At 40.6% G+C, this 11949-nt stretch overlaps 1 protein-coding gene across 1 annotated transcript; it reads left to right on the top strand.

Annotated features, from left to right (window-relative positions):
- The first annotated feature begins 5545 nt into the window (after positions 1–5545).
- On the top strand, positions 5546–10089 carry EEF1A1 (eukaryotic translation elongation factor 1 alpha 1). The gene is made up of 8 exons (XM_081332576.1): positions 5546–5711; positions 6720–6909; positions 7440–7619; positions 7722–8018; positions 8100–8250; positions 8341–8597; positions 8689–8923; positions 9689–10089. The coding sequence occupies exons 2-8, from the start codon at positions 6766–6768 to the stop codon at positions 9811–9813; spliced, it is 1389 nt and encodes a 462-aa protein (XP_081188702.1). The 5' UTR covers positions 5546–5711; positions 6720–6765; the 3' UTR covers positions 9814–10089.
- Positions 10090–11949: the final 1860 nt, after the last annotated feature.

Here is an 11949-nt window from a genome sequence, read left to right as displayed (position 1 = left end):
TGACTCAAAAGGAAGAAGGTAAGCAAAGAAAAACGAAACCAACTTCACAACTACTACATTATCATTGCCAGTTAATTCTGATAAAACAGGAACTATGTTGCGTAGTTTGTGTTTTTGCATGTAGGATAGATACAGAGACACAGAGACAGGTATATTAAAAGATATTTTAGTTTTTTCTTGAAGTTTAGTTATTGCCATGCAGCAGCTGTAGAGATTTTTTTAAAAATCCAGATTGTGCCAGCAACAGCGCAATTGAAACCTGCCTCTTTTTGCATATATCACATTTGCATAAAAAGCTTTGATCATGCAGTTGCAGACACCACCTGGCCTTTTCTAAGCCCTTTTGGCAGCTTCTTGGCTGCCATGTAGCAACATTAGCTGGCATGACAGAACTTGGAGCTGCATCTTGCTTGAAGAGCATTTGCAGCTACATTCCATTGTATAGCATTGTATAGACTTTTATCATTGCTACCTCTGATTTAATTGAATTTGGATTAATGAACAAGTAGCCCTCAACTTATGACCACAGTTAAGCCCAACATTTCTGTTGCTAAGCAAGATAGTTAAATGCGTTTTGCCGTATTTTACCTTTCTTGCCACAGTTCTTAAGTGAATTGCTGCAGTTGTTAAGTTAGTAACATGGTTGTTAAGTGAATCTGGCTTCCCCATTGACTTTGCTTGTCAGAAGGTCGCAAAAAGTGATCACATGAGCCTAGGACACTCCAACTGTCATAAATACATGCCAGTTGCCAAGCGACTGAATTCTGATCACGTGGGGATGCTGCAATGATCATAAATGTGAAAAATGCTCATGTCACTTTTTTTCAATGCCATTGTAACTTCAAACGGTCGCTAAATGAATGGCTGTAAATTGGGGACTACCTGTAGTATGCTTAGATTTTACTCTGCATTTTGAAGATTTTTTCAAAAGATATTGTTTCAAAACACTTATAATTTATTATAACTTAATTACATTTTCAGCCTACCAGTTTGATTTAAATGATCTTCATTGTCATCCAAATTGTTATGGGTGCTGTTTGAAATGTTTTTAACCTAAATTTATATGGATTTGTATATTCACTAAGTCATTAGCTGACTTAAGTTATACCTCGGAAGTGAAGAAGATGATGCCCTGGAATTATTTCTGTATGATCATTTATAACACTAAAAGAAGTTACAAATTTATGCTTTTAGCTGAGTTATTTTTATACCTCAGGTAAAAGCATAAATGAATCTTAGTTCATTTTAACTCAACTGGTGTAAATTAACTGCAGTCCAGTTTGTTCAGTCTTCATCTGTTTCATCTATCGTAAAAATATCACAGGTAAAAGAATAAATTGATTATATTGTACAGAATCACACTCATTATTCAGATTACGAGGACAGCAGAGTATAATGAAATGAGAAAATAACAACACAAAGTATGTTAATTGCATTGTAAGTCCCATTTAATGAATCTTACTGTTAGCTATGTAGAAAGTTGCATAAGATTTTGGCATTGTTAAGGGGAAATACGATGAGGGCAAACTGAATTGAAATCTTTATTAATACCATTATCCTTTTAAATAAAAATAATGATTTGAATCACTTGTACAGTTTTTGTTCAAGAGAGGCCCCAAATATATAATTTTTAAAAATGTTAACATTCAATAAAAACAACATTATCTCAGAGGAATACAAATGCTGAGCAGCAAAGCAGTTGGAAAATATTCTGACTCAATTTTGAACAATGCACCTTAAAGTAATCTTTAAACCTACTGTAAACATTTTTGACATTCTTCTGTTCATTCTAACATATTTCAGCTAGGGATAATAGTAGTTAGAAACATCAAATTCCAACTATTTTAAAAGAGTTTGCAGTCAAATTATATCTTAGTTACATATATCCACGATGTATCTTCTTCAGCCAGGGTGATTCATTTCAGACATGTGAAATTTGTTTAGAAATTTCAATGAACCATACCCTAGTGAAAAAATATACATTTAGAAACAAATCTGATAACTAAGAATTTATAAAACAGCTAAATGGAATTCATGCTTAATTACCCACCTAGTTACCCAAGCTTGCTTCTCTTCAGATACTAATTTAATGTAATTAATATGCTTTAGGTTTTGCTGTTATTGGGTGTTTTTTTGGAAAATGATAAATCCTTGCCAATATATTGAAGATAATCTGAGGTTCTACTAATAGTCTCATCTATTTTTCTGCCAATGTTGCACTAAAGTGATAGTACAGTGCCATTTCATCGGAGGTAACCTGTTTAGTTCCCTAGGACCCACTCCATTTCGCACTAGGAAAGCCTGAAAAGGATTGCAGTGTATCCGAACTGCTGTTGCAGATCATATAGGGACTTCACACCATTATGTTCTGTATATAAATATCAGCTCATATAATTTCACATGCGGTAGTTAGGAAATAATATTCTTGCCAGACAGAAATTTCCATCTGCACGAGGTAGGCATATTTAAAAAATAGTTTACTGTACTATTGTAAACCCTGTTTTCTGGCTGTTATTTTTTGCAATCAAAAAAATCTGTTAAATCCAAAAATGCAGTATTGGCTACAGGTATGCAGTGTGAGAAAGATGTTTTGTGAATGTGAGGAAACAGTGAATTTTATTTGTTACAGACCTGTACATGCCTCTTTTATTCTACAGCAGTAATGATTATCTCTCCACTGAAAAAAATAAATTTCACCTTTAACATTAACAAAAGAAAGTCTACAGGCTCTTCTTAAAGTGCTATCTACCAGTCCCTACTCTACTAAAAAATGCAAAGGCATAAACTATTTTGGCCTCATTATCCATTCCTGTTCTGCCATATAGTAGTTAGTATTGCTATTGTCTTTATTTATTGCCAGCAGGGGGTTAAAAAAACCCTAGGTTACTCTCCTGACTTGAGGTGGGTTGAGTTTAGACAGATGATTAGAAAGGCATGTTTTTAGTCACTTATCAAATTGCCCATTTAAGAAGTGGCACAGCAGCAGCCACTGAAGTAGAGAGTGTGAGGTAAAGGAGGAATGGGGCTCTTTTGTGTAGTCAGTTTGACTGGTCAGTCAGGCTATTTCTAAACACAGATTTAAAAAAAAACAGGTCTAACTAACATTCTGGCAACCAAATCCATGGGAAGCCCCAGTCAGACATTATGCAGGTAGATTCCCTCTGGACAGCCAGGCATCTGATATCTCTTGCAAATCAAGCTAAAATGGCCATAGAGGGCAAGGTCCACTGACCTGAGGTAGGAGGGCATACACAGAGATGATTTAAAAAAGAGCTAGACAGATCCCAACCATTGACTGAATCAGCAAGTGGTCAGGGAAGCGAGCCAGATATTCACTGAAAAGTCATGTTGGAAAGGGGACAACTGTGCTTTAAAAATGAAACAGCTAGGCCCTGCCCTCAGGAGCAACTGGAAGGGGCAAATAAGCAAAAGGCTTCAAGGCCATGTTGTGAAGATACGGCAGGGACATTTGTGTGCAATGGTAAGACACACAAGATGAAGAGTCCTATGTCTGAGCACCTGAGTTAAACACGCCTCAGATACTGTATAGTTATGAAGAAATACTGTACACCTCATGGAGAAAAAGCAGTCTGGCAAGCTTTAACTTTATTGCAAGTAAATGCCACTGAATTTGATGAATTCTGTAAGTGATTTTGAGAAGCAGGTGAAAGGGCTGAAATAGTTATAACTAAATCTTTCATCATTTAATAATACAGTGGAAATTTCTCTGATTTGATCAAGTGATTTTTTCCTGATGCATATGTACACATTATTAAACTAAGACAGCAATTGTACCAGATTTTTCTACAATTTTAGTCCATTTTTTCTTCATACTTCAAAATTTAGTAAGCCCCTGAAACAATGCCTCAATTAGTATATATGCTATTGCAGGGGTTCCCAGCCGGGAGTACTTGCACTCTCTGGGAGTGCGAGAAATTCCAGGGGGTGCGAAAACTTGGCTTTTCAAAATTATAGTGTATATGCATAATTCATTGCCGTTATTTTGAACTTTTTTAAGGGGTGCGAGAATATATCAGAAGAGGGGTGTAGAAAAGGTTGGGAGCCGCTGTGCTATTGTAACAGTTATAAATTATGTAGTTTTATAAACCCATTTACTTAGTATTTAAGTATTAATAGTTTAAATTCAACTATTTGAACACCAATTCCAATTGAAAGTCATAATGGCATGGGTCCGGGTTATTTACGGGAGCACCTCTTGCCGGTGTTAACTTCCCATCGCCCTGTGCGCTCCCACAGAGAGGGCCTCCTCAGGGTGCCATCGGTCAGGAAATGTCGACTGGCGGCTCCCAGGGGGAGAGCATTCTCTGTGGGCGCGCCTGCCCTCTGGAATCAGCTTCCAGTTGAGCTCCGGATGGCTCCCGACCTTCGCTCGTTTCGCCGCGACCTGAAGACTTGGTTGTTTGAACAGGCCGGCCTGGACTGAGGGATTGGGTTTTAGAGTTTAAATTTTAAAAATTTTAAATTTTAGAATGTATTTATTACTTAGGGCTATTGATTTAATCTTATTTTAATTTTTATACCTTGTGTGTTGTTAGCGTTTTAATTGCCCTGTACACCGCCCCGAGTCCTTGGAGAGGGGCGGTATATAAATCTAATAAAATAATAAATAAATAAATAATCCAGCTAAAACAACGTACGTTCCTATCTTTGTCTCTATATTGGCACTTTTCACAGAAAAGAATTATTTACACTTTTTAGTGAAATAAACATGAACAAACCTGTAAAGGCTATTCAAAAAATATTTTGCTTTCAAAATTAACATACATACTAAAATGTGCAAATCGTGTAGTTATCGAACTAGCGTGTGTGCTTTTAAATAATAATGAATCTTCAAAAAATTGGGGAGGGGGGCTGCTTTTTGCGTGGTTTTTTATAGCATATACTGTATTACTATTTACCAAAGTGGGAGAAAAAGGTCGACGAAGAGGGAATTGGGCGATTCTATTGATGATGAGTGAATGGAAAATGAAGGGAGGAGGGGAAGATCCGTCCGGGAAGGACGTGAGCAGCGCTGAAGCTATGTCAGGGTCGTGTGGATGAGATATTGAAGGCGGGCATGAAACGAAACATCCCGAGTTGAGTTAGGAGGCGGCACCGCTCTCGACTCGCAGCCTTCAGCACGATCCCAGCGGCTCCTGTGTTCGTCCTGGCTTCTCGGGAGTAAAACGCAGAGGAATGCTCCGCGCCGGGTGCGGAAAGTCGGAGGGCGACGGAGCCCACGAGAAGCACGAGGGGAGCGCAGCCGGGTTTCAAAGGAGGGGGGATGGGCAGGGCCGGCCAATAGCCCGACGCCCTAATTCAACCCCCTCTCTCCGTGGGGCTGATTAAAGAGACAGTCTCCAAAGGCTCTCGGGAGGACCAAGCGCCGTTTCTCTCGGAGGGCGGGAGAAAGAGCGGGAGAGGCCGAGGCTGCGCCGTCGGGCTCGCGAGCCAAAGACGAGCATTTGCCACGATGGAAAAGGAAGGGGGCGGCATTCGCCCCCCCCCTCCTCCTCCTCCCCGGAACGTCGTTCTCCTGTGCGCGCGCGCGCACACGTGGGGTGGGGGGGGGAAAGCGAGTCAGAGCCAGCGGATGGAACGCTGGGAGCGTGACGTGTCCCTCTGGCCACCGCCCTCCTTGCTCAAGCTATATAAAGGACGCCGCTCACCCCGTCGGTCTTTTTCGCTACGGGTTTGCCGCTGCTTCGGAGGTGAGTAGGGCTCGACGCGCGTGCGCGCGGCCTAGCCGCGTCTAAGGCCTGGGGGCGAGGAAGGCTTTTGAGGGCCGGTTGAGGCGCACGTGCTGCTGGCCCGAGACAAAGCCGTTCTCGAAGCCCGCGGAGGGGTTCGGGAGACGGAAGGCGCAGCCACGCTTCGGCTGCGAAGGGTGGGGGGGAGGAAGAGGAGGAGAAACGGGACGTGGGATTCGCGCGTGTCCCTAGGTCGCCCCTCCCTCCCTCCCTTCCCCCCCTCTCCCCGAATAGGCGAGACAGGTCGAGAGAGTCGCGAGGGTTTCGGTAGAAATCTCGACGGGCCCGTTCATGCCTTTTAAGGTCGAGCGTCGGGGTTATGAGGGAAAGATAGGGAGCATCTGTGGGTCTTGGGCGCGAAGCGTGGTTCCGGCGGAACGGGGCGACGGCACTCGTGGCACCTCCGCTGTTAAAAGGCACCCCCGCTCCTCCTTCAGCTTCGCCCGGCGGCCTCGAGGCGGGAGAGGTTCTTCGACTGGCATCCCGCTGCCCGCTTTCCGCTTCACACAAAAAAATGGCCGCTCTCAGTGGCGGCGGCGGCAGCCGCTACCGTCACAAAATGGAGGACGCGGGGCGGCGCCAACAAGTGTCTCCCCCTCCCCCCTCCTTCCTCCGCGGCTCGTGCTCGCTTGGCGCCTGACACAAAGGAGCCGCTCGTCCTTCGCCTTCCTCCTCAGGCCTGGGATGCCCCTGGCGGCGGCCTAGAAGCGCTGGAGCCTTCCCGAGTCGAGGCCCGGTTGTCACCGTGACCCTCGCCGCCCTGAAAGAGGGTGGAGCCGAAGAGCTCGAGGCAGGCTTGGGCCTAGTCTCGCTCTTGGAGCCCCGGAAAATGGGACTAAGGTCCCTAGCCACCCTTCCGTGCGCTGGATTACTTCGTGCCAAAGAATTAAACTTGAATTTTTCTCTCTCGGATTGGAAAAGTGTTTAATTTTATTTTGTTTTTGGCCTTGTGTACTTTGTCCCGTAAAGGATCTTTATTAAAGCCGACGGAAAAGCCTTATCTTAACCACACACCATGGGAAAAGAAAAGACCCACATCAACATTGTTGTCATCGGACACGTCGATTCTGGCAAGTCCACCACCACTGGTCATCTGATTTACAAATGTGGTGGGATTGACAAGAGGACCATTGAGAAGTTTGAGAAGGAAGCTGCTGAGGTGAGTTTGTGGCCTGAAGAATTGTTGATTTATTTCGGTTTTATGTGAGGTGCTTGAATTACTACAAAGTAATTTGCTTTATTTTAGTTTTGCTGATGAAACCTTATTTGGCATTTTATCTTAATGAACAAGTGTATGGGACAAGTGTAACTAGAAAGGTAATTGTTATATAGATATATCATTGTATTCAGCGAATGTAATAAGGTTATAAGTTGATTGGAAAAGGTATGCATTTAACATTGTATTCAGCGAATGTAATAAGGTTCTAAGTTGATTGGAAAAGGTATGCATTTAACTGGATATCTTTAAACAAATTGTATTGGCAGATGCAAGGAGTTGGATTAGCCTTGTCAAGGGGTTAAGTAAGTGAGAGATTATTGGAATTCTTCACTAGTTGTGCCAGTTGCTTGACCTTCTAAACATAGTTTGCAGATTATATTTCAGAGCATTAGTGCACACTTTTTAAAAAAGCAACAGCAGACTTGCAACATTTATTTTGTGCTTTGGGTAAAAAAAACTTTTTTTCTTAGATGGGTAAAGGCTCCTTCAAGTATGCATGGGTATTGGATAAGCTGAAGGCAGAACGTGAACGTGGTATCACTATTGATATTTCACTCTGGAAATTTGAAACCAGCAAGTATTATGTCACTATCATTGATGCTCCTGGACACAGAGATTTCATCAAAAATATGATTACTGGTACATCTCAGGTGAGATCAAATGTGAAGTTTGTCAGATAAAATAGTAATAAGTAATATTGTGCATTAAGAAGCATTGGAGTTAATAATGCCCTTTTCCTGCCTCTTCCAAAGGCTGACTGTGCTGTCCTAATTGTGGCTGCTGGTGTTGGTGAATTTGAAGCAGGTATTTCCAAGAATGGACAAACCCGTGAGCATGCCCTTCTGGCCTATACTCTGGGTGTAAAACAGCTCATTGTTGGAGTCAACAAGATGGATTCCACTGAGCCACCTTACAGCCAGAAGAGATATGAGGAAATTGTCAAAGAAGTCAGCACGTACATAAAGAAAATCGGCTACAATCCAGATACAGTGGCCTTTGTGCCAATTTCAGGCTGGAATGGAGATAACATGTTGGAACCTAGCTCTAATGTAAGTAATTATTGACGGGGGGGGGTGTCTGCAGTCACCATTGCAGAGAATGAATTGCTGTGGTTTTTTTCTTAATTGTAGATGCCCTGGTTCAAAGGGTGGAAGGTGACTCGTAAAGATGGTAGTGCTAGTGGAACTACACTGCTGGAAGCTCTGGACTCTATCTTGCCACCAACTCGTCCAACCGACAAACCTCTACGCCTGCCACTTCAGGATGTCTACAAAATTGGTGGTAAGTATTGCAATAGCAATACAGTAAATAACTATTTGAAAAAAGTTATTTAGGGATGTATATTTACAAATCTGCATTTCTTTATTTAAGGGATTGGTACCGTTCCAGTCGGTCGTGTGGAAACTGGCATTCTGAAACCAGGCATGGTGGTGACATTTGCTCCAGTTAATGTTACAACTGAAGTAAAATCTGTTGAGATGCATCATGAGGCCCTAAGTGAAGCTCTGCCTGGTGACAATGTTGGCTTCAATGTAAAGAATGTATCTGTAAAAGATGTCCGTCGTGGTAATGTTGCTGGAGATAGCAAAAATGATCCACCAATGGAAGCTGCTGGATTCACAGCACAGGTAACTTGGCAGAGGTTTTATTGTGTCAGCGATTGCAAACTCCAGAGTTAGGACAGTGTGAGCACAGATTCATTCAAATCTATTCCCATAGGTTATCATCCTGAACCACCCAGGCCAAATCAATGCTGGCTATGCCCCTGTTCTAGATTGTCATACTGCTCATATTGCTTGCAAGTTTGCCGAGCTGAAGGAAAAAATTGATCGTCGTTCTGGTAAGAAGTTGGAAGATTGTCCAAAGTTCCTCAAGTCTGGAGATGCTGCCATAGTTGACATGATTCCAGGCAAGCCTATGTGTGTTGAGAGCTTTTCTGACTATCCTCCTCTGGGTAAGTATTTTTAGAATTATCTACCATAGTTGTATTGATATTTTTACTGTCACATCAAAGTATAATGAAACTTTAGTTTACATGATCTTGCGGTGGTGGATGTTACATGTAGCATACCAAATCTTTTTCAGGCAGTCTATGGCTACCTGATCAAAATTCAGACACTTGGCAACTGGCATGCATTTATGTCCTGGGGTCATGTGATCTCACTTTTTGTGACCTAACAAAATTTGGGAACACCAGACTCAACTGTTACTAATTTGACTGCAGTGATTCCCTTAACTGGCAAGAAGGGTCATAAAATGGAGCAAAACTCAACTGTTGCTTAGTAACAGAAATGTTGAACTCAATTGTTGTAAGTCAAGGACTACCTGTAATTTATGTCCTTACACCATGTTGATGACAAATCACTAAAAATATATTCTTAATTCATACATTTGCAAATGATGGATGCTATCCCTCCCTCTTCAGTCTGTTGTAAAGACTTTTCACTATTCAAGAAACTTCATATAATTACTTTCTGCTTAGAGGAGAAAATGTTGCAATGTCTGCCCACTGAAGGAGTTGGATTGTGTTGATGGCGCTGTAAGACTAAGTGATTTTAATCAGAAGTATTGGGCTGGACTGCTGTGAAAAATACCAAGTTAATTACAACATAATTTACAGCTGGTATTGGAGGATCTCAATTGGGAAAAGGAAATAAGTAATTAGTGGATCTGTATTCCTGTACTTTGAAAGTTCTAATCCCGTTTTTCTCCCGATTAGGTCGCTTTGCTGTGCGTGACATGAGACAGACAGTTGCTGTTGGTGTCATCAAGGCTGTTGATAAAAAAGCAGCTGGTGCTGGCAAGGTCACAAAGTCTGCCCAGAAGGCTCAGAAGGCTAAATGAAAATTCTGTACAACTGCCACCTCAGTCTTAATCAGTGGTGGAAGCATGGTCTCAGAACTGTTTGTCTCAATTGGCCATTTAAGTTTAATAGTAAAAGACTGGTTAATAATTACAATGCATCGTAAAAGCTTCAGAAGGAAAGGAATGTTTGTGGACCATTTTGTTTCGTGGCAGTTTCTAAGTTATTAGTTTTTAAAATCAGTAATCTTTTTTAAATGGAAACAACTTGACCAAAATCTGTCACACATTTTGAGACCATTAAAATCAAAAGTTTAATGCAAAGTCTCTGTGTTCTTTGGGGCTATTAGATACACTTTGATATTTTAAAATGTGCTTTGCAGAGTTGTAAGTTGCTGAAAATAAAAGATACTTTATTGGTTTGGGGGGAACATAAGATTGCAAGCAAAGTCTTAAGTGTGATCTTAATTTTGTGCCAACTATGAATTGTAGTCGAGTCACATCACAAGTATATTGAAGCTACAAAATAGCTTGTAGATTCAGTTTTCTATGTTTAATATTCAAAAGTACACGTAGGCAGTAACTTCTGTGTTTCCATGCTATTAGTATAGGTTAATATTGGATAATTTTAAATGGAATTTTGATTAGAGCATTATGTTATGTTGAAGGTTATGATACAGAAATTTACCTCTGATAGAATATTTCTCAAGCTAACTGCTGCAAGTTAATGAGTGTTAAATCAACTAAAAGATCAAATGCTTTTTTCTTGCTTTATATGAAAGTTGAGAGACTCAAATATTTTCCAAATTAATTATATTTCATCTTCAGTACTGTAATTCTAAAATGGAATTGCATCCTTGGAAAAAAAATCATGACCAGTTAAACATCTAAAGTTTTGTTTAAAAGCAATATTGTGTTCAGAGTATATATTCAGGTTCTAGATATTATGCCAAAGTTGGTGGCTTAAGTCCTACAGTGAATGGAGTCCATTGATGATGCCATTTCCTTATAATGGATTTGGTATTTAATAGTGTCATTAGCAGAAGACATTGTTATGCACCATTTCAGCTTCAGAATTTCAATTTGATTTGTGGTGTCCTGTGGGGATGTGGTCAATAAAATCCTGTAGCTTTTGTTGGGGCTTCATAAGTAAGGGACAATAGAATTTTATATTAAAACAGTTAACAAACTGATGGCTGTTTTTACCCATACAGCCTTTTAAAATACAAGCTGTGTACAATGCAGAATAACAAGCTTGTTTTTCTGTCTTTAACATAACTTGGTTTCTTTCGAACTGTTTTGTAACGGCAAAAAGGAGGGTAATGACAGTATTATATTCAAGAAAACAATTTTTCAAACCATTAAAGCCTTAGACTGAAATAAAGATGGGAGAAAATAGTTATTTCAGGAAGTTGTTTTAACTGTTGCTATCAATCTCAAATGAGGAGATGAGGTTATTGCTGCTTTGTTCAGTGGTTTTCTCTTTTAATCTAAAAAGACTGACCAAAAAAGTTCCCTTACTGAGAAACATTGAAGGTAAAGCTGCTACAATGAAAATATTACCAGCAAGTCATGATTAAGTCCTATGAGCTGCACCCAAAAATATTTTTGGACAGAAGTCTGCCAGGACTTTGATCTTAAAATACCAAACTCAGACAGCTTTGCACAGACTGAAGATAAATTATGCTGTCATTGGAGCTGATAATTAGCAATTACTTGCCTATATCAAATAGCTGCCTTTGGTTTTTACTAATCTGGTCAACACTTTCAGGCTATTCACATACATTGATAGTTTTGCTTTTCATTGCATATGTGATCGTATACTTCTGTTGGGTTAATGCAAAAACTAAATTTTGTAAGCCAACACTTGGTCGTCTAGTTTATCTTCAATAAATTTTAAGTCTAGAACTACTTTACCTTCATGGCTCTTTATTTTCCAGGTAAGATGTTTCAAAACCATGTTGCTCATGGTAAACATGAGCAATTCCTTGCTGGACTAGGAATCCTGGTTCATCTAGTCCAGAAGTCTTATTGCAGTAATCAATCGTCAAGAGAGAGAGCCCGCTAGCTTTCCAGCAAGTGGCCTTCACTGAAGGTGATTTGCATTGATTGCCCTTGGAAGTCCCTGTCACTTTAGGGCCTAGTTAAGCACTTGAACTGTATCAAGCTGTTGAGATA

Source organism: Vipera berus (genome assembly GCF_964194415.1).
Source record: "Vipera berus genome assembly, chromosome: 1".
NCBI classification, from domain to species: Eukaryota; Metazoa; Chordata; class Lepidosauria; order Squamata; family Viperidae; genus Vipera; species Vipera berus.
Note: the sequence above shows the minus strand (reverse complement) of the source record. Positions and strands in the feature narration are given on the sequence as shown.